This window comes from Apis florea, unplaced genomic scaffold (assembly GCF_048593485.1).
Source record: "Apis florea isolate Af1SG1 unplaced genomic scaffold, ASM4859348v1 contig_3793_pilon, whole genome shotgun sequence".
Classification (NCBI taxonomy): domain Eukaryota; kingdom Metazoa; phylum Arthropoda; class Insecta; order Hymenoptera; family Apidae; genus Apis; species Apis florea.
In genome coordinates this window covers 1,036,359-1,058,297 of record NW_028256856.1, presented here as the reverse complement: position 1 = coordinate 1,058,297, position 21,939 = coordinate 1,036,359, and the positions used below count along the sequence as shown (strand labels likewise).

At 42.3% G+C, this 21,939-nt stretch overlaps 2 protein-coding genes across 4 annotated transcripts in view; one reads left to right on the top strand and one right to left on the bottom strand.

The window, feature by feature from the left end:
* LOC100866861 (cytochrome b5) overlaps nt 1-1,802 on the bottom strand; it is a 58,780-nt gene extending 56,978 nt beyond the window's left edge. The window contains exons 1-2 of one of the 2 annotated variants that reach the window (XM_086915571.1): nt 1,636-1,802; nt 1,453-1,518 (exon numbers count right to left, since the gene is read on the bottom strand). The gene's annotated coding sequence lies outside the window, so the exon portion shown is untranslated. Of the gene's footprint in view, nt 1-1,452 lie in introns of both variants that reach the window. The other variant, XM_086915567.1, reaches the window with a different exon arrangement.
* Nucleotides 1,803-3,628: 1,826 nt separating this feature from the next.
* Nucleotides 3,629-21,939, top strand: part of Atg17 (autophagy-related 17) — a 39,993-nt gene continuing 21,682 nt past the window's right edge. For both annotated transcript variants that reach the window (XM_086915558.1, XM_086915557.1), the window contains exons 1-2: nt 3,629-3,756; nt 10,131-10,339. In XM_086915558.1, the coding sequence (XP_086771684.1) occupies nt 3,689-3,756; nt 10,131-10,339 (277 nt within the window). In that variant the 5' untranslated portion in view covers nt 3,629-3,688. The remainder of the gene's footprint in view (nt 3,757-10,130; nt 10,340-21,939) is intronic.

The following is a 21,939-nucleotide window of genomic DNA, read 5'->3' as shown; positions in this document are numbered from 1 at the left end:
TGTCATCGTATAGCAATATTGTATATTCAGTAACAATGCCCGTGTGCAGAAAAGATGAAATGAAATTTTCTCCCTTGCGCGAAACATAGAACAGATACGATAATATATTTTCATGTTCTCGCGTGGTACTATTATGAAGAAACAATCCATTTATCGCACGATTGTACACAACGGCACCTCGAAGCTATTTCACAGATATTTTTGTATCTCTCCGTTTCCTACTCTCCTTCACGAGTCCTTTAATTCTCGATACGAGCGAACGAACAATATATATCTATAACTTTATCGTATGCCACGTGTCGGCACACTTATACAGCCCGCACACATGCCAAGATCGCCTCTACTACATCGGTCTTAAAGCAAGTTAATGTCGATAATAGAGTCACGACGTAGTAAGTTCCTGGCCATACATTGACACCGTGCCGCTGACGGGCAAACCGCGACAGAATTAAAATTCACCGAGATGCCACGGCACTTGCTATAACTGTGTTGCGATTTCATCGTGTCGTGTATCGATTTGGAATTACGCGTGAAACAATGCTTGGCGAAACAAGCGGGAGAACGATTCGCGTTTATGGCTCTCATGGCCTCGGGCGAAAGGTGAACGATTCCCCGTCAAGGTAAATATTATTATGCCATTTTCTAGCGGGGTATCGTTCGACTTTGTATTACCATCCGATGGCGTAGTTATATGATTATTTATTACATTATACAGCGAGGCTTGAATTATGTATATACACTATTTCCTAGAGTAAGCTTGATAATTAACTAAATAAATGATGCATTGCGCTAGAGGTATTTACGAACTACGCAATATTTGATAGCTTACAAATGGTAATAGTTATTTCTGGTTGTTGGATGTTATTTTAGAGGAAATTTATCATTTTTTTTTTGTTTCGAAAATCAAGGCACGTATTCATGAAACGTTTACACATTTGTAGAGTAATGAAACCTCAATTTCTCAACAATCCCCTGCCTGTGATAGCGTTACGGAATATAAACAAACAGGACGCGTATAGTTACAACCCCACGATGCCAGTACAAAATTTGCATCGTTCTCCCCTTTCACAGTCGACTTAACGTAAAGAATCTCCACACGGAAGCGATAATGGCGGCGGACCATTTATAGCTATGCGCATGCGCGTTAAAATTATCTCGGTCGATGACAGCGCTATCATCTTTACATATTCTTTCGAAACTATTATTTATATGAATACAATTTTCTAACTTAAATTTATGAGAAAATAGAACGATGTAAATGTAATTAATTGTTATAAAACTTACTGATATTTGAAAAGAAATTTATTAATATAATATCAGTTGTAATAGATAACATATATATATATATATATATCATCGTAATTTATCATCGATTCGTATTTCATTTTTTAAAAATCATTAAAAGAAAATTATTCATCGTTCGTTTAATACTATTATGAAGGATTAACTTACTTAAAATGGAGTATATTTCAATCGAGGAGGTATAACAGTGGTTTCCATTTCATCAACGACCAATTGCTGCGCATGACACGGTTCAAACGACATGGATACCCAAGGAATAGGAAGTTTCAACATTCATTCATGATACACACAATACACTATACCTGTTATCGAATTTCGTCACAAAATACTCACGCACTCCATAATAACGTAAAAGGGAATGGAAAAGGGATGAAAATAAAACGTTCAACATAAAATTTTTATAATATAACTACGCACATGTTCAAACTACTACTGCACGCATCGCACACGCCATCTTTGCACTGTTGAGATGGCGCGTCGATCGCGAACGAACAGCTGAGAGGCGAGTGGAATATCTGCGTAAGCTAAGCACACAGAGAGCAGACGTTCTGTCCTCCGTGCTCGACCAGGCCTGGACTCGGCAGTAAACAGCTGGCGACGCGATGCGTCAGAGCAAAATGTCGAACGGGACTGCGCCAAGCTAGTTGCCCCCCTACCTTCTCTCTTTGGCACGGTGCAAGAGCTTTATAAAAGTGGACATTCTCGGGCAAGCGTTCGGCGCATTCGCGGTGAAAATACGGCAGCAACGCGAAGCACACAAGTGTCAGTAACAATATCTGAACGGAAGATACAACAAATAAAGGCATAAACGAGAAAATCCGTAGCGAAAGTGGAGTTTCTTTGTTTCGTGCTTCGATCTCTGCGCATACGTTCCCGTGCGAGTGGCGCAGCATTGTTTGTGTGGTCGGTACGTCATTCTCAGCGTATACACGGTTCGTCACGATATAAAACAAGATCCTGGCGTCCTGTGTGATATCGCGTCGGGTTTTTTCATCTATGAACAAGCATAGAATACTGTCGTTCGTGTCGTTCTCCGTCCGAATCTAGACAACGTAACAGAGATTTAGAGAAAAGATTGTTAGCCTTTCGTGTACGCGCGAGTGCTTTGTTTTGACGAGCAGCTGATCCGGGACTACTCGTTTATCGCGTCGACCAGTCCTCCATCGCTGCAACGGTGATTCTATTCCAACGATTTTATTCGTGTTCGATATTCGTTTGCGTACACAAAATTATTGTACGGTGACTGCCTCGTAAACTGTGTTTAAAGAGATCGTCGAGCCGTAGCAAGAGTGCTTCGTTACATCACAAAATCCGGAGGACGCGATCGACCGATACTTAGAGGAGCAACAGTACACAACCTATACAAAACAATTTTCTTCGATGACAGGCGGACCAACAACACAAACAAGAATTGTTATTACGTGATATTTTATGGTGAAGTGATCGACTGTACGAGACTTTTCGAAGTGTATCAATTAATCTTTTTCCCGTTTTCAAGGGATTCTACGTTCCCATTCGTTCTCATTCCCGACTCATCTGGTCGGAACGAAAATCACTCAGAGCCGTCCTGTAAATAACGATCGTAGATTCAAACGGACAGTTATATCTCGGTCTACCTGTCATTTACCTATCCGATCGTCCGGATCTTTTTTAAGAGATATTGTAACAATAGCTTCCCTCCCAAAGGCTGTGGGATTTCTTAGTTACCGATGATCTCGTGATATATCGCTTTTTCTTTTCGCTTCTACTATTACACCTACCATTATTCTTTCGTGAAGTATTTCAACGAATCTCCAAAGGAGTGCTCGAAGGCAGCCAGATCTAACGACACCATCGCTGCTTTCCTTCGAACCAATTTATACATATACACGTTATATATATATATATATAACACATTACATATACACACACATTATATATATATATATATACACGTATCGTATTGAATTTCTCGAGCTTTTTCGCTGTTGCTCATCTTTTCGTCGGTTTACGCGCGCGACTCTATCCAGCTTCCAACATCGATACCTGTCGATCACGACGGAAGATAATAACGAGGAAACAACGTACGTACGAAACACTCGACAACGAGACGCGGTGCAAAGCTGGTCGAACGCTAGCTCGAGTTTGCGTGAATCGACGACGACGACGAACGGATTGGTGATCGATGCGGCATAAACCCGAGGGGGCCGTACTCGCGAGCGCTGTGAAACGAGGGGTACGGCCCCGATCGAGCTGACTACAGGAGTCGGCCTGAGGTGTCAGCTCCTCTTCGTCGGGCGTCGCGAATACCGGACGCCAAGAACCACCGAATGCCAGTGGAGTCTTTTGGGCGGGCTGGCCGTTTCACTCTTGTCGTCGGACTAGAAGAAGCTTGACCGGCCCGAAAATGCTGTATATATTCCACGTGGACACCGGCACTACCATCACCTTCGACATTAAATTGGCGCTGCAGACGTGAGTATCGCTTCACTGCTGCTTCCGTTTGTTTACTACTCCTGTTGCTATTTACGCTCGTAATAGGTTAGGATCTTGCGTCATGCGTATTTCGTTGATTTGCTTTTACTTTGTTTATTTTCGAGTTGCGTTAGCTAATCATCGATAAATTCATAATCGTATTATGCACAAAAATATTTGAAAATTTGTAATTTTCTATTTGAAAAACTAGTAACTTTTTTGATTCTTAGGAATTTATAAATATGGAAAATATTATTTATCCACTTCTTAAATATTAAATGTATCTATTTACTTTTTTATTCGGTCGTTATTAGACAAGGGTAAGAATATTTTATTTTTCCGTCTACTCGTATTTTTCTCGCTTAACGAACGCAAAACAGATAATTGCCTGGTGTCGGGCAAATTCGTTTTTCGTTTCGAAAGAATGGACGGCACCTCTCGAGTCGTTGATTGTTCGTCGTCGAACAAAAAAAGAACGAACCATTAAGCTTAACCTTATAAATCCTCGAGTAACAAGTAACAAGTAACGTTGTACATTTTCATCATCATATTATTTGCTCTCCCCTTAATAATTAAGAACTGATGTTCTCATTTAGTTGTCAATTAATTAATCCATGATTCGATTATTTAAGAAAGGATTAGCCGGACAATTTTTAAAGGAGCAACTCTATTAACGATATTTATTTCAAAAACCTCGCAATTGAGATACACTTATCCGATCATACAGTGTACTATTTGCTTGCGAATAAAAATTCTAACAGGCACGTTCGATATTATTGCCAGATTAAACTCCCTCGTTAAACTCTCGCCGATGGTTATCGGACCGAGCTCGCTTTGAATGCTGCCCGGTTGCGGAAACTCATTTCTTCGAGCGCAAAAGTCCCCTGTATATACACACATCCTCTCGTAGCCGGTTCACATGAGTCGTTTTTGCAATAAACAGATCCGCTTCCTCGACCACCTCTTATAATCGAATGAATACGCGCGTTAATACGTGCGTCGAGAAGTCGTCTTCTCGCCTCTGCGTGTTTTGTCGAACCTTTCCGCCCTCCCTCCCCCTCTTCCCCCTCTTTCTCTTTCCGTTCTCGTGCGTCTCGATTTTTTCACGAGAGAAAACCAGGTGGCGAGAAAACCTATAATAATGGAATTCGTGCATTCGTTTTCAATACGTAAATATTTTACTTTGACCCGTGCAGCGCGGCAAACAATCCACTCATTAACTAATAAAGCACTTTTAGCACAATTCTATGAATATTTCTCAGTTACTGCACTCAGATGAGTGATTTAATGTCGTTGTTATTTCGCAGCAAGTTTAACGCTGTTTATTATTCCAAACTATACAATACACTCAACCGTGAAATCCCGTTATTGGAAACACCGTATAGAACTCGAGGCGATCTGTTAGGCAACGATATCATCCCTATCGAATAATTTCACCGATTCTCCCCGATTCTATCCTTTCTCGTCTTTTCCCCAAAGAACAAGAATTCATTCATTGGAACAAACGATTAATCCTAAATAAATCGAGAAGAATATACCGAATTTAATTCGAAAAGAATTAAATGTTATTTGTCGGGACAAATGCAAGCAATGAAATCGATATCGTTCACCTTCATAACCCAACAACACGTTCGATTTAGCAACTCCCTGGAGCGCGAGAATCGCGAACAACGAAGTGTCAAGGATCTCTCGAAGGTGAGCGAATTGCAAAACTGTTCTGTCTATCGCGGACGAACGTGGGCACAAACAGAGTGCCTCTTCGTTCGAGAAGAAGAGAGAGAGAGAGATGTGCGTGTGCAACAAACAAGCGCAGGTTGCTACGAAAATAGTAATGAAATCTGTGTGTCGTACGTGGGCGACCATTGGCTCGTGCCGCACACGAGTTTGACCCACAGTTTAAATCGGCCAAGTCCTTTAAACTGCATCCCTCGAAACGAATCGAGTTTCAACTTTTTAACTCCATTTCTGCCATCTCGTGCGCATTATCGCAGTATTCCATTCGAGATTCCGTTGAATATTTGACGTGCAGTTCGGTTCAAGGAGTAAGTTTCTTTTCACTTTTGCAAGTAATATTTCCCCCTCCCCCCGAGATTCTTTGAAATAGAATAGAGAATAAGAAGAGATCTCGATGAGAGTGTAATTTCGACGTGTATTCCAAAATTAAGAATCTCGTGGTAGATTCATTGGAACGATCGTAATTTTTCTAAAACCGTACAAATTAATCCGTCCCAGTTCGTTCGTCCGATCCAAAGAGCTACCAAAGAGTTCCACCGCGCGTGTTCACGAAGGCCAATGAACACGTTCTCTTTAACGACGGTTAATGAGATTAAGAAGACAACAGAAACCGTGTGTGTATATATTCATTACGTCTCTTTTACGAGCGTTCCTTGCCCTCGAATTTCGTTTGAAACAACGAAAGAGCGATTTAACCTCGTCGCATCGATCCTCAGCACAGGGATGCTATAATGCGCTTCGTTTTTAGCTGCAATATCGTTTCTATATTTTATTACTCAGTTTCCCGCCACAAACCGAACGTGCGCGAAAGATTGTCGATAAACGTTGTTGTGCAGTTGGCCCGCAAAGAGAGCCTCGCCCTTTTCGATAAGAAAATAGGATATCGATAGGCCTGTTCACCTTCTTCTCTCTTTAAATAAGAGTTCCTCGCACGATTGTCCGTGTGAGAAATTACTTGTATAAGTCCAGCAGAGTGGAGGAAGGAAATCGTACGAATTTTTCCAAAAAGTTCAGAGTCAAGATGTTTCAATTGTTAATGGAAAACGTATATAAATTATTTGGCGAGCATTCTGAGAAAATGCTTGGAGAATCTCGATGTTTCGAGCGTATCCAAAAATTCGATTTCCCTCTCAGCGAATGGACGCCGTGACTCACGCTGTAGCCAAACACAGGGGGGGGCGAGAAGTTTTCCCCTTTTTTAGTCACAGTTCGAAGAAGCTGGGTCGGGTCGAATCGATGAAAAAAATTTCATCGAAACCTCGAACTGAATAGAACAAGTTGAGGCGTGTATAGGCGGCGTCGATCGTTTCCTTCGTACAAACCCGTTCGTGGGAACGTTAACGAGTAGAAACTTTCGTTTCGACTCCAACATTGCTCCCTGGAACGGTAACGGTGTTAACGGTACGAACGAAGCTGACCGGCGGGAAAAGTCGGTGGCGGAACGAGGCTAACGTGAATTAGGGAAATAAAAAGAGCCGTGCCTATCGCCGGCCAAGAGCGGCAAGTTTTGTTTTGCAATCGTGTACAACGTCCATTATTCCGATTAAACTCCGCGTTACGCTTCGCCGGACGGATCCTGCGCTTTTCTCCTTCCGCAGATCTCTTTTCCAACCGATTCTTGGAAAACGTTACCCATGCACTTTTAATAATTTTTCTCACAGTAATGCCAATTGGAGGATTTTTGAAATTGATTGGATTCTATTAATATTAGGATCCGTTGTTATTACTTTATTAATTTATTATATATCCAGGAACAGGATGAATTGTTGTTGAATCCTCCATTATCAGCTTATTTAAGTGGATTTTGCAATTTTCTTCATTACGTATATCAGGAATTTCATTAATTATAGGTTCGTTAAATTTATGAATAATGAACAATTTTTCTTTAAAGCTTCTTTTATTAATTATATCTTTACCAATTGTTGCTGGAGCAATTATCATCTTGCACACGGTTGATCTATATAAGAATTTGGAAAATTCTCGAATACAATTCGCTGAGAACCCATTGTGGACGTTGTTCCTTCTGCCTCGGACCGTTTGCCTTCAAGCCAGGGTAAATAACGTGGAAATTAACCATCGTGATTCAGGCAGAACTGTCTGGACCCTTCGTCAACCAACGCTCATCCCGTGGTTCCCTTTTCACCCACTTCCGCAACTCCCTTTGCGTTCCCCAAACCTCTCGAACCTCCTTTCTTCTTTTCCCCCATTCGCAATTAGCGCGCTGGCACACACACACACACACGCATACACACTCTCGATATCGTCGCACGGTTTGGCGCGCAAACTCGGTTGAACTCGGGCTCTGACGCGCACAGACGCCAACATGTTGGAAGGTACGGAAAACACGAGACACCTTCGATATTTGTGGTTTAAGATAGCGCGGCCATCGACCTTGTTCTTCGGAGAGATAATTAACGATGTGTGTCGATCCACGGTGGCGTGATCTTTATTCTCGCGCTCGTAATTACGCGAGGTGTACGCGAAAAGAATAAATTTCCGAGTGTTGTAAAGCGCGTGGATTTTAACTGGTCTGTGTGTTAGAAAGAAAAATTCTTTGGCCAGTGTTAAAATCGATCGATTTTATTTTCTCCTGGTGATTTGATAAATAGTATATAGTAAATTGTCTCGAAAATCGTGTGTAGATAAGAGTTAAAAAAGGAAGAAAGGAAGAACCACGATTGGGGGGAATTTATAAACGAATTTAAATATCCTGTTTATTCGTCGACCGTGTATAATCGAGTCTCTTTATTTAATTAGTTTCATTTGCGGTCAGATATTTATCGTTTAATTTTCGTGTCCGTTTCAAGCTCCATTTGCGGTTTATTTTATTCTTTGCAATCGAGGGACGATTATCACCGCACTATATATATATATATAATCTGGCTCGGGTATTTAATTTTTAGATTCGGATCTTTTTCGTTGGATGGATCGACTCGATAGATGATTCTCGTGAAAAAGAAAAAAAGAAGGCGGGTTAAAAGTGCGCGTCGTTACGAAGAGTAAAAATTGATTTCATGTTCTTCTCGCACGCGTATTTGTTCGAAGGAAGCGTGACAGGAATCTGTTCGAGAATTATGAAATTCGACGTAACCGGTATACAAACGTTTCTCCACCGCTTTTATCCACCGCGGTGGTGCGTTTTATCTCGTTTCGAATCGCCGTCGTAGCGAATTTTATTCCTCTTCTCCCCCCCTCCTCCACCGCGAGACGTTCCCTCGCGCCATAAATATTGCGCGTAAAAGGAATTGGAACTCGAGTCTTTGTCAACACCCTTGCCAAGGTTAAATAACGGATAAGGAGCGGTGTTTTGTCCAAAGCGAGGAATACGATGCGCGTTGCGCGTGTTAATTGCGAAAGGACGCGCAGCTTGAGAGGAGGAGGGGTATTTAACTCGAGCCACTCGAGTTGGAATATATTTACTCGCGAATTCGACGTACGCCTGGCTAGGCGACGTTCGCGATCGGGAAGAAAATAAACGCTCGTCACTTGTAATTGCTTATTCTATACGCGACGAATAAACGGAATAATATGGTAATTGTGTGTATATATATATCGCAACGTGTAGAGAAATAACAGTAGTTTTTTTTTTTAGATAAAAGGAAGAGTCGTTTATTTGAAAAAAATAATGACGATCGTGGGAGAGATCAAGTAACGAGGGTTGGCTATTAACGATAATCCGATAAGCGCAATTTTTAAATTACGCGAATCTTTTCTTCTTCTTCTTCTTCTTCTTCTTCTTCTTCTTCCACGTTTGTAAACCTGTTTAACATTTTATCGTTCGCCTTTATGAATATCGCCTTGACATAATTGCCGCCCCGATCGTAGCTTGCACTTTTATCCTTCTTGGACCAATCGAATTACACTCGGGCGCTTTTCGTCACAAATCGATCCTCTTCGTTATTGTTTATCTTGGAATAGAAACGGATATAGACAGAGAGTGGTTATATTCGAGATCGAAAGTAGTCGCTCGGTCTTTCTTTCTTTTATCCTGCTCATCTCCTCGAAGAGAATTACGGAAACGCATCATCCGGCAATTGCCAGCTCTCTTCTCGCCTCGGTAAAAACCAGGTCGCGTAAAGTTGTTCCCGGTGTTCAACTGTTTCCCGCAACGTTTTTCTCGTGCTAGATACCCGTTCGGCTACGCAGAAGTCTTCCAAGTTTCCCCAATTACCCGGACTTTTTGTTCCCTCCTCTAACAGCCTCTAACGCCTCTCTGATAATCTTGACCTTAATCACGGCATCGACGACGTTGAAGCTGTACGATCGCCCCCCGATTTATCGTACAATTTATCGCGTTCGGATAATTATCAAAAATTATTAAACACGGAGATCCATTCGAGCCATTGTCTTGGAGGAATTTGAATTTCTTGGCGGGTGCTCGAATCGCTTTGAAAATTCGTCACGTCAGAATCTTCGAATTTCGAAAGTTGTGTGAATATTTTGATATTCCTTTCGTCACTTTTGATTTCTCGAATCAGATGGATGGCACCGCTTCGAATTTTATAACACGGCGAATCAAATCGAATGGAGGTCGGTCGAACGAATTTGAACACTTTGAAAATTCGGAATCTTTGAATTCTTTTTTCTTTCTTTTTTACTCCACCACCAATTATTAACACGATTTCTTTCTTTCTGCGCAGTGTCGCCCAACTGAAGGAAGCGATCGAGAGAGAATGCGGCGTGGTCTCGGCGCACCAGGTGCTCCTGATGAGCGGAGGCGAGAGCCTGGAACCAACCGCGCGTGTGTGCTCCTACTCGGCCGGAACCGACACGAATCCGATCTATTTGTTCAGCAAGGCCGCCATTGAGAGCCACCTTCCACCCACGCCGAGCATAGATTACGGTTCCGGTGAGTGACGAGCTTCTTCACCTGTGAATTTTCCTTAACCCCACTCTCCCTCCCCTCTTCTCTCATTTCCTGCCTGTAACACTCGTCCACAGACTTGACTCTTACCTACGATTCTTGAAACGAGGATTCAATCCTGGATTGAATCGCGAAAATTTAGAATTTGAAATTGCAAGAAAAAATCGAGTCGAGGGAAGAGATTTTATTTCGTACATAGATCTTTTCTCATCGCTCGTGCTACGATTATTTTTTATCGTTTCGAATTCGAGACCGGGTTTCCCTTCGAAATTCGTGCGAGAAAAGTAAGGATAAGGTTTCGTTGATCGTGGCGGCTAATAACGATCCTTATCGTCGATAACGCGGGGAGAAAGGAGGCAGATGATATCAGCGGGAAGATAAGTCTTTGCGAAACAATGGACGCGACTTACTACGTTCTTCCTTCGATCGAAATGTATTTGGCCGCATTCGAACAAACACGGTATTTCGATCGAGTCTCGTTACGATCATGGTACGCCGATAGTGGCGACGATACGCGGTGAACTCGAACGTTGAATATTGGCCGAGGCTAGCTCGTTGCCAATGAATGCCAATGTTTAACCATTCTTTATTATAACGCATTTCGTTGGGACGGTATCGACGGTCAACGATCGAGGAAAGTGGATGGACGAGGGATTTAACGATTCGTCGATCGTATTAAGCACGTTAAGATTTTTCCTTATTGCTTTTAATATTCGTTCGACAGGGTTTAAGTAAACCTTCTTCCCATGTTTAGAGAAGGCAGTTTGTCAACTTTTGTCGACAGATTTATCGTCTTCGTTTCGAAAGCCTCTCTCTCCGCCAGAAATCGAGCCGCGTTAAAAATAGAACGTTTCCTCCCGAAGAAACCAATTTCTCTGGTCGTTCTTCTGTTTATCGCATTCGAGCGAAGATTAAAATTAGCTATCTCGCTCCGTCTTGTTTTTCTCCACTTTAGGGACCACTTCTCGACGCGAGTATTAACCGTATTCCACGATCCCCAATGCTTCAATAACCTTTTCCTGATGATCGAAATGCAATAAAGAAAACGTGGTGTGTACGTAAGATTTTCAAGAGTTCTACGATCTTTGATATCGTTGCGAAGAGTGTGCGAATTGCGCTCCGACAGGTGTTGTTTCCATTCTCGCAAGGTGATTGCATTAGGAAAATCGAACGTCTCCTGAATTTAACACTTGGACAGCGTTTTTCGACAACGTTTCTTCGCGATGTAGCGCACGGTTATTAAGATTTTCCAAGAATCGTTCACGCTTTGAATTTCAACGAGCTTTAAACGTCCTTCCAGTATCGTTAAGAGTCTGCGAATTGCGCTCCATCAGGACAGTGACATCTTTCACGGATCCGCTAAAAATCTATAGAAATCTCGCTAACGACGTTGTTATTTTTCTTTCTTTCTTTTCACGATCCTCTTTATTCTCGGAGTGGCGACGAGCGGAATAAATAAAATACCGGTTATATTATATTCGAAAATACAAAAGGCGATAATACGCGCGAGCGGAAAGTTAACGCTTCGTTCATTAACACGTTCGTCCTTTTCGTTCTCCGTAAAATCGATTTCTTCCCCGTCTAAGGTTCTTTCCTATTCTATCCTCGCCCGTCTTATCGCGCGATTCCACCTCGGATTTCACGCGGCAATCCACGTTCCACGACGTGACGCAACCGCAGACCGACCGACTCTTCTCGGTGTCGCGATGCGCCTCGCGTTCCACCGGTCCCTGAAATAACGATCAAGTTCGCTCTTGTCGCTCCTTACTTTCGATTTTCGCGCGAAATCTTCCATTCGTTCTCGCAATTCCGTCTCTCTCGTGATATTTTTCAATTCCAAATATTCCATTTCTCTTCTAATGATAACTGATTCGGCTATTCTTCCTTGCAATTTGATCCTCGTGTCGGAATTCTCCACGAAATATTTTTGGCAATTTATAATACGGTAGTTGAATGATTGTTCGAACTTGTGCACATTGATTAATTCGTCATCCTTCCATTTACCTTTCCACCTCGCACGATTTTCTTTCTCTACAACGTACAAGAGAGACGGAAGAGAGAAGGTTGACAACAAATTAATCGAAACCGTTACACTTCCCTCGAGCGGCGTGCGCGTTACACAACGATCTTTTATTGCCTGAATTAAAAGGGTCGGCGATCAGGAAAAACGGAAGGTTTCCATCTTTCGACCTGCTTGCTTACATAAAACTCCAACGATATAACATTCGCCATATAACCACCGCCGAACTCGTATTCTCTCCCTCTTCTCTCTTTTATCGCCAATCGTGCGGTTAAACAGCCCCCTTCCTCGCCGTAAATTTAGAATTCCTTTTCCCTTGCTTCGAGCGAAAAAAAAAACGACCGACTCGAGGCAACCGACTCGTAGACGCAACAAGACTTTGACCCGCGTCAAACGCAACGCCAACTTTGACCCGATTCTTTTATCCGGACGGATAACGATCTCGTTTCTTCGAGAACGTCGCCACGAAGTCGAAACTGGGTCGACGCATCGTTTTCTTCTCGGCAAAATTGGTTAATCGCCGGCACGCGGCCCCACGAACGAGAGAGAGAGAGAGAGAGAGAGGGAGAGAAGGGACGGAGAGGGAAAGCGAACGTGGGAACAGCGCATTGTTTCGCTGTTGGCCCGCTATCGATCCACGGTTTTTAACGCGGTTTTTTGTTGCTTCGGTAAAAAACGAAACGGGAAGTTTCGAAATTAGGCTGGACTGGATAGGCGAAGTGTCGATTTTTAAACGACGGGAAGTGGGTCGGTCGGCTTAAGCGTGTTATCTCGTTGCGCTGGCTGGTTCGAATAATATAACTCGCGGCTCCATGTAGTTTATATCATAATCGCCTTATTTTCTTCCTTTTTCCTTTTTTCTCGTAAAAGGGAGAGAGCGAGATTGTGTTTCTCCTTTTTATTCGGTAGTAACAAATTTCAACTGTTTCCGTGGAATCGTGAAATAAAATTCGATCGTTCCTTTTTAATTAGCCACAACGACGAGCGAGACTCGTGGCAAGAAATTTGGGCGAAAAACTGTAACCACGAACTCGTGGGCGTTTCGTTGGGATCAAATGTGAACGACACGAGTGACCGAACACATTCGTTCGAAGCGCGTCTCCTCTCATCCATCGTGAACCACGTTGACACTTAAAGCCGATATTTCAAGAGTTCGGGGACAATTATCGATTTCAAGGGTGCGATGACGTTTGAACGCGTTCGTCCAAATGTTTTCGTCGAGGGTAAAATCGAGAGAAGAAACAATTGTTTCTTCGAGCGACTCATCGTAGATCGACGAGAATCCTTGTCGCACGGAATGTCGATTTTTCCTCTAATCGTCGATTCCAATCAACTGTTGTAACTTGAAAAATATTCCTTATCGCGGAATTTTTAACCGGCGATCCATTTCTGCTGATCTTTGAAGATCGCCAGGAATTGCGAAACGCGATAATCAGAAGAATATTATATTTATTCGATCGAAACGAGTCTCGAATCACTGTTATCCCATCAAAAATACAAAATATATATAGAATTCTCTCAGACCCTTGATTCGACGATGCGATAATAATAGCGGCACACGTGCACGCGATAGACACGATAAAAAAAAAAAAAAATACACGAGCTCTTTGTTTCGACAAATTTTTAATTACGAACTCGAGCCATTACAAGCGTGCATACGATACGATAACCGTGTATCGCGTAAAGTAATGACATAACGCGTTACGAGAGAGAGAGAGAGAGAGAGAGAGAGAGAGAGAGAGAGAGAGTAAGGGAACTGCTTCGCTGGCGAATGTCCCGCGGAGAGAATTTCGCCACTTTGTATCGATTGCAACGACATCTCCCCACGAGCACTCGTCATTTCGATTGTTTCTTCTTATGTAACAGAGAAGAGGAAGAGAGTGTTGGCGGGATCGAAAAGTTGAAGAATCGCGTGCTTTTCATAATGTCCCGAGCCCTGCAATACCCGCGTTACGTAAGCATCCGAGGATCAATCTATAAGCAAGTAAGAGCGAACAGGTGGGATATTCGTTTCCCTCGAAGCCACAATGACTTCGACCGTTGCGTCGATCGTTGCGTCAATTGAGGCTTAATCGAGGCGAGAATGACGAAAGGATGGAAACTCGATTAGCAGCGGCGGACGCAACGAATTTCGAAATATTTCGTTCGTTTTTCTTCGATCGATCGAAATAAATAAATAAATCGCTCTCATATTCATCCTCGAGCTCTAATCGAGCGTCGTTCCAAAGCGGGGAAGAATAAGAAGAAAAAGAAGAAATATATACCTGGTCACGATATTGGTCGCGATCCACATACGTTTAAACGGTGGACTGTCTCACGGTGTATCGATGCTCACGTGACGTTTCCACCGTCAGCTGACTACGCTTTGTACCGGCTGCGAGCGTAAGCGTTCGAGGAAACGCGGCGTTTTCGTTAGATGGAACAGCTGCGCACGGATGAATCGGATCCCAAGGAGGAGGAGCGAAACAGGATGTGGGTTTGAAAAGGAGTACAAACTGCTTGTGAAAAAACATTTTCTTTTTGAAACTAGTTATATATCGTCGGCTAATTGTGTCATTTCGAATTCGATGATTCGATGAACCATCGTTTCTTTTATCTTTGACCCGTGATAACTGTTATCTCCCTACAATAATGTTCAAATTATCCTTTTTTTTTTTCTTTTTTTTTTTCATTTCGATAGAATTACACATATTTGCGACGATATGTAAACTTGTAAAACGATACGTTTTCGAATTGTTGGGAAAACAATTTCGCGATGTTATATTTATTACTCGATGACATAAGCGAAGCATCGGTACGCCTATTGGCGCTCGAAACGCGAGACGCGTGAAGCTAAGACCTTACCAGCGTAAGAATACGAAATCTCAATCCCTTATTTTTATCGCGTACGAATTGTGTGTACGCGAAAGAGAAAAGAAAAACTTACGTAAACTTACGTGGGTATATAAATTTTAATATATTCTTCTCTGGAGGATCTCGAAAAGTCATCGAACTTCTCTCGAGCCTCTCTGTACAAACAAGAACAAACACCTCTTTATTCGAGAAGAACACGTTCGATCGGGAGAGAGAGAGAGAGAGAGAACCTGTTCCAATCGGTCGAAAAGAACGGAGGAAAAATTCTTTCGAACCGCATGATTTATTCCACGGAATCTGTTCCCCGAGGAGTGTGAAAATGGCGGCGACAAAAGGTCTCGATTCGTTTCGTCGCGGTCGTCGTTGTGATATCTTTTCTCGGATTCAATTCGAGTCAGCTGATGCGCCTCGGGCTGCGTGCCGAAATTGGATTTCTTTCTCGGTGGAAACGTGGGCCACCTCCGACCTCGCTCCATCTCGATAACAGTACGCGAAAACACACGGCTCGGACGAGGAGTCCATGGACCTCTTTTATTCCCGCTGGCCTTGAATTAATTTATCACTGGACGAGTCCTCGCGATGGGTTCTTTGCCCGAGTAAAACTTTCGAACGGAGGATAATGATCGGTTGAGGTGAGACGCGGGATCCAAACGGACGTTTCCAGGCCATCGTTCACGTGGTATTCACCGTCCTGGAAATGATAAATGGTCGTTGGGACACCGTGTTCCCTTTCTTCTTCCAACTTTCAGCAGTGTTGGAATTATTGTTATTATTACTAGGTAGAAAAGTAACGATATTTTTGTTTAGAATCGTAGAACGTAAATATATATATATATATCGTTTTTAAAACTTTAAATTGTTAGAAAAAATAGACTTTACGTGTCGTCTTAATTACATTCGAATGTGACAGTGTCTGTGTTAACTAGTCACTTGAAGGAACAATTGAAGGAGTTTCCCGGTTGAATAAGGTGACACGCGGTGCTTATTATTGAAAGAGACAGATTATCTTGAGTTCTGAACGGAAAAGCGTTCAAAGTGTGCGACATCTGGCAAACGTTGTTCGGATTTGGCCTAAGAATAGATTCCAACTTTCCTTCTTCTTTTTCTTTCCTTTCGAAGAAAAGCATTCGAGAAGAGTTTTATCTTGTTCGAGAAGAGCGTGAAGGACAACGATAAATCCTTGCAACGACCATCCTTCTTTCCTCCCCTAACGAGGTTTCCAATTTTCCTCGGCACACGTGTTCCTCCACTCCTCTACGAGGCTCTATTTTTCCATTCGAAGAAATATCGTTGGGTGACCAACTTCTCCCGAGAGTTTTAAATTTCTCGAGATCCTGCCAAGATCCGCGTGACGCTGTTTCCTGGAATTTCGCGAGTGTTCCCAACCGTGGACGAGTCGCGGGATAATGGATTCGCAACGGTTTGAATAATGCAATCCGCGCGGACCAATCGATGGGCAGAAAGAGAGAATGGCAAATATCGCGTGCACTTGACCGAGCCAAGTACTCGATCTCTACGCCCTCCAACGTTGTTCCACTTCCTCTTTCCTTCGAACGACTCGGAGAGATCTGCCCTTTCCCGAGTCAAAGCTGGAATGGAATGGAAATCCTCCGACGAGGAGGAATTAAAACGCAAGTCGCGATTAATTCGGAAGGAAGAAGGACAACCCGTCGATCGCGAGCAATAATTGGAAGAAACAAATTTTTTTTTTTTTTTTTCGAAGGAAAGAGATAGGATTGGAGCTAGAAACTCTTGAATTGGTAGAAAAAAAAACAAATTTTTGTTTCGAAGGGAACGATTATTGTCGGATGAGAGTACGTGATTTTATTTCGTTCGATCAAGCGCCCCTCCCCCCCCAGTTTCCATCCCCGATCGATCGTTTCCTCTAATCTGCCTCTTCGAGTCTCTCGATGGATCTCTCCGCTGTAAACACGGTAATCTGTGGATACGTGTTCGTAAACAGCGGTACGTGGACATTCACACGAGCCAGATATTATTCGACGCGTTATTTCGTCCCTATCTCTCCGTTTCGCGGAACGAGTTTCGCGATAGCGGGTTGATATCCGCTCGTAAAAGCTTGGGAATGAAAGAAAAAAGAGGAGGGAAGAGAGAAGGCTGCGCGGGGCTTTTAATAAATCTTCAGCCGTTCAACGACTCCTCTGTTTTATCAGAGGATTCTCGCGCGATTCCCTCGCGCGCCCCCAGAAAGTTGCGCGTGAACAACTACGAAATCCTTGAATTTTCTGTTTCTATTTTCGATTCCTCTTCTTTTTTAATTTTTTTTTTTTTTTTTTTTTTTCGTATTCGATCTTTCTACATCGTTCGATTTCGACATGAAATTGAGAAATTTAATTTTTCTCTTCTCCCTGCCTGAAGAAGGGTGGCTAATCTAGCCTGTTTCGTTTCGTTTAGCTAATGGTTTCGAGAGAGATGCGTTTCGTTGTTCAACTCGAGCGGCAGTCATTAATTTTAATTTTCCTTATCTCCTTATTCGGCATCCGAACGTTACGTAAGGGAAAAATTTTCATTGCGAATTCAGAATCCATTCATTTTTTTCCTTTTCCTCCCCCTCCTTTTTTCAGTCACATGCGCAAGCGATAGATAGATCTGTAGACTGGTTAGTTTTTTCTTTTTTTTTTTTTCTTCGCAGTCCTTGGAACGAGGCAAAGCGCAACTGCAATTATTACGTTCATCGTTATCGCGACTGCTCACGCAGTCCAGTTGGCGTAGATGTGTATTCCACGTGCGCGCACACAAACACGCACGCACACGCGATTCCAGGCAGAGTTTTCTTCCTAGGCCCATGGATTCTCGCTATTTTCGGCTGTGAAATATCACACGATACGATATCGACGCGTATCCCTCTCTCTCTTTCTTTCTTTCTTTTTTTCAAAAAAGATGTTCTCGCGTTTAAAACTCGATCGTGTAAACTCGATTTATTCCGAATAAATTCACGCTAACGTTAACGTAATTATCCACAATTGTTGTGTCGGTTACTATGGAGCCGGTTCGGCTGATTACAGCCTTTGCTCCGAGATTATTTACCGTTTAATTTGCATTTTATTACTCGAAATTCTTTTCCCTTTTTTGTAATTGTAATCGTAATCGAGAATCGTTCGATTCGGACGATTGTTCGAAGTAACGGAAGATTCCTTCAGTTTCTTATGTTATTTTCCTCTAAAATAAGCGCGTTGGTCGTAGTACAAATTACTGTTGTACACTTGAAATTCGTTGCGTTGAGTTGAAATTTTCTTTATACACGCGTTTGCGCGTTTTCTCTTTTACACAAATATGCTAAACAACAATTACTTATATATCAATTAACGAAAAACAAGATTTATCTAATCACATTCGGCTCGCTTCGTTCAACTATCCGGTTTCGGACGTCACGAAATTTTTTTTCCCCCTTCGTTTCCACTTTTGATAATTATTATGCGAATTCGCAATTCTCCTGGCTCGAAAATTCGAAGAGTAATTGCAATTACTTTTGACATATGTCGATATGATAAAGAAAAATGGCAACAACAGTTGATACCGTTGCTCGAAAAAAAAAAATAAAATAAAATAAAAAGAAGAGAACATTCAAACACGATCATTTAACACTCGAATATCATTACAATTAGCACGATTATTCGAGAACTCTCAGACCTTGAACTCGTCCCATTCTGCAAATCTGCTTTAAGCGCAACTTTTGATATTATTTGACCGACCGATTTCGATCGCCGATTTATTCCTTCCTTGTGTCTTCTCTATGAAGAATTTCCTTCAAAAACCTTGGAAACCTTCCGTTTGATTCCTTTCCCGGCCATCCAGGAGAACAATTTCCAACGAGATTACGAAAACACGCCTCTGCTATTTTGTATCGAGGCGTATCGTCGTTCTTTTTCTTTCTAGAAGCAAATAACAATCCTTCGATTGTTCGTTGTAACGTTTTAAGCAACATCGATTCGTACGGAAAGAGAGATACAACTGTATGGATGTAATGTACTCGTGTCTTGGAATCAAAATTGCATAATATAATAATTTTGAAGAATAGCTTATAAACAAGATAAATGAATATTCGAAGAAGCGATCACCCGAATCCGATCACGAACGCCTTTTCCTCCAACTGTTCGCACGTTTCCTTCACGCGAGCCCGGAATACTCGACGTGTGTGCGACCAGGAATGACGCGACTTTAATTTAAAGCAGACAACCTGGCACCGCGCGAGTCGGTCGCGTAACCGTTCTCCATCCGGTGTGTTGCACGTGTTGCACGGACACTTTCACAGTTACACGTGCGATTATTCTCGTGGGATTGGAGAAAGAGAGAGGAGAACAGAAATATTGGAAGAAACGAATTCGCCTTCTATTATTCCTCGTCTAATTCCATCGATGAATTTTCCACCGCGAGTGTGACGTGGAACGTCGTTAAACAGAAATGACGTAAATCGCTCGGACAGGGGTTATATATTCGTTCCAATCAATGATGTGGTATATTGGATTCGGAATAGGGTAGTAAAATAAAATTTCGAGACGAAATATATTCGCTTCCTCAGATTCAGAAAAGGATCGAGAATTATCTTTCTTGTGGAAAAAAAGGAAAAGGGGGAAAATAGTTTGCAACTGGCTGTGGAAAACTTGTTTATTCGATTGAAATTTGAATCTCCAAAGAGAAGAGATAAGATTAAAGAATACATCTAAAGATATTTATTTCGTGTTGTCATGGTGTTAAGTCTTAATCATCTTGATTCTGGGTTCTGGGAAAATTCAGGTATTCAAATTGAAATGAAAATTTTGAATCTCCAAAAAGAAGAGATAAAATTAAAGGATAGTGATTTTTGGAAAGAAAGATGGAGTGGCCTTGAAACCTACACCTCCTATTCTCGAATCGTTCCAATTTCCAACCGTCGTCGCTTTCGATTCATCGATCGAAATCGTTTCGCCCAGTTCCTTCGTTCCTCCTCTTCGTGACAATTTGCGATTACATCACGATCGAGACGTGCGCTTGATCCACCAATTTCATCGATTTTTTCTTTAAGGATAATTTTATAACGATAAACAAGGATTCGAGTTATTGTTAGAGCGGGGAGTTAAACGCGAATTCGAGGGAGGATGGAATTCTCGTGCAGCTAACTCGCGGAAACGTTAATTACGCTAATTGCATTATCGTTGGGACACAACTGGAATCAACTGTTACGGAAATCGCGAAGCGTTAGTAATTCATCGAGGTCGCTCTAATTGTTATTCAATTTCGTGCGTTTCCTTTCTCTCTCTCTCTCTCTCTCTCCTTTAGACGTCCACGCGATTGATTTCTCCCCTCCTTCATTTTCTTCGAACCTTGAAACGTAGACTTTTCCTTCGAGTTCTTATAGCGTGACAAAATTTTTTACGCGATTTTATATTCGATCTCTCGAAACTTCGAGTTTTTTTTCCCAATTTCCAGAAAAGATCCATTTTCTTCCACGTTCCAAATGTTCGAGAAAACGGCTCCCCTCTTTTCTGGAAGGAAGAAAAAGGAAAACACGCGCTCTAAATACATCGGTTTGGTGATAAAAGAAATAACGAGCGGCGGTGAAAATTCCACGTTATCGCAATGAATAAGCAATAGCTTCGTTATTCATCGCGCCACTGTGTGCGGCACACGCGTACACACGTGGCCGCATATTATTCCATTCCCTCGGGCGGCTTTTATTTTCTGGCCGTTGCAACAGAACGTGGCAACGCGGTCATGCGATTTTCTTAGCGCCATCGAGTGGCCTATTCCCTCCCACCGCGTAGATACATCAAAAGCGGCGGCGGGTCCACGCATCATCCATTTTTCTTTATCTTTCTTTCTTTCGCGCGTTCTTGTCGCGAAATTTTTTGAACGAGCGGTCGAGACACTTTCTTCAAAGAGAGAGAGAGAGAGAAAGTTTAAAAATGATAAAAAATTGATGATAAACAAAAGGAAAAATCCGATTTACTGATTCTACTAATCGCGGATTAACGACGGGAAACATTAACGTTAGACGTTTACTGCTCATCTATACACCGATGAATAAATATTTTCGTACAGTCAAGTTTGCTTCGACAGACGCGACTGAATTATATTCCAAACCGTTTCATTTTTTTGCCTTCCACCTTTTTCCCCCCTCGCCAACGTTGCTGGAAGAAAATTGCCTGCTGTTGTATACTTTTCGTTTCTTTCCTTTTCTCGAAGAACACGAGCTGGAACACGATAGAAACGGACGAAAGGAGTATTAGAAAGTCGGTGGCTGTAACGAGGTGTAATTGGTTGAAATTACATTAATCGGAATTAACGTCGAATCATGCTCGTTTTTTTTACGAGCTTGAAATTACATAGGATTACATCCCAACATTTATTCGGTTGCAACACGCTCGTCGTATACGGTTTGATCGACGCAAGATGAAGTTTCGTTTTTTTTTCCCCCATCAAATCGCTTGGTTGACCGATGGATCGATGGATATTAATTTCGTTGAATTTCGTCGAGGGTGAAGAGAGATTGGAGAGAAAAGATGAGAGCTACTCCTCCTCTTCTTCTTCTTCTTCTTCTCGAGAGAGAGAGAGGATGATAGAAAAACGACGGCGTGTCGTGGATGAAACGTGGAGAGCGTGATCGATACAACAATTTAGTAACAGTCGAGCATTGTTACGGAGCGACAGGATGCTCTAGTTTCTGCGTCAGCAGGAAGTTACAAGCTGCGCGGGGGTATCTTCGTGTTCACGAGTC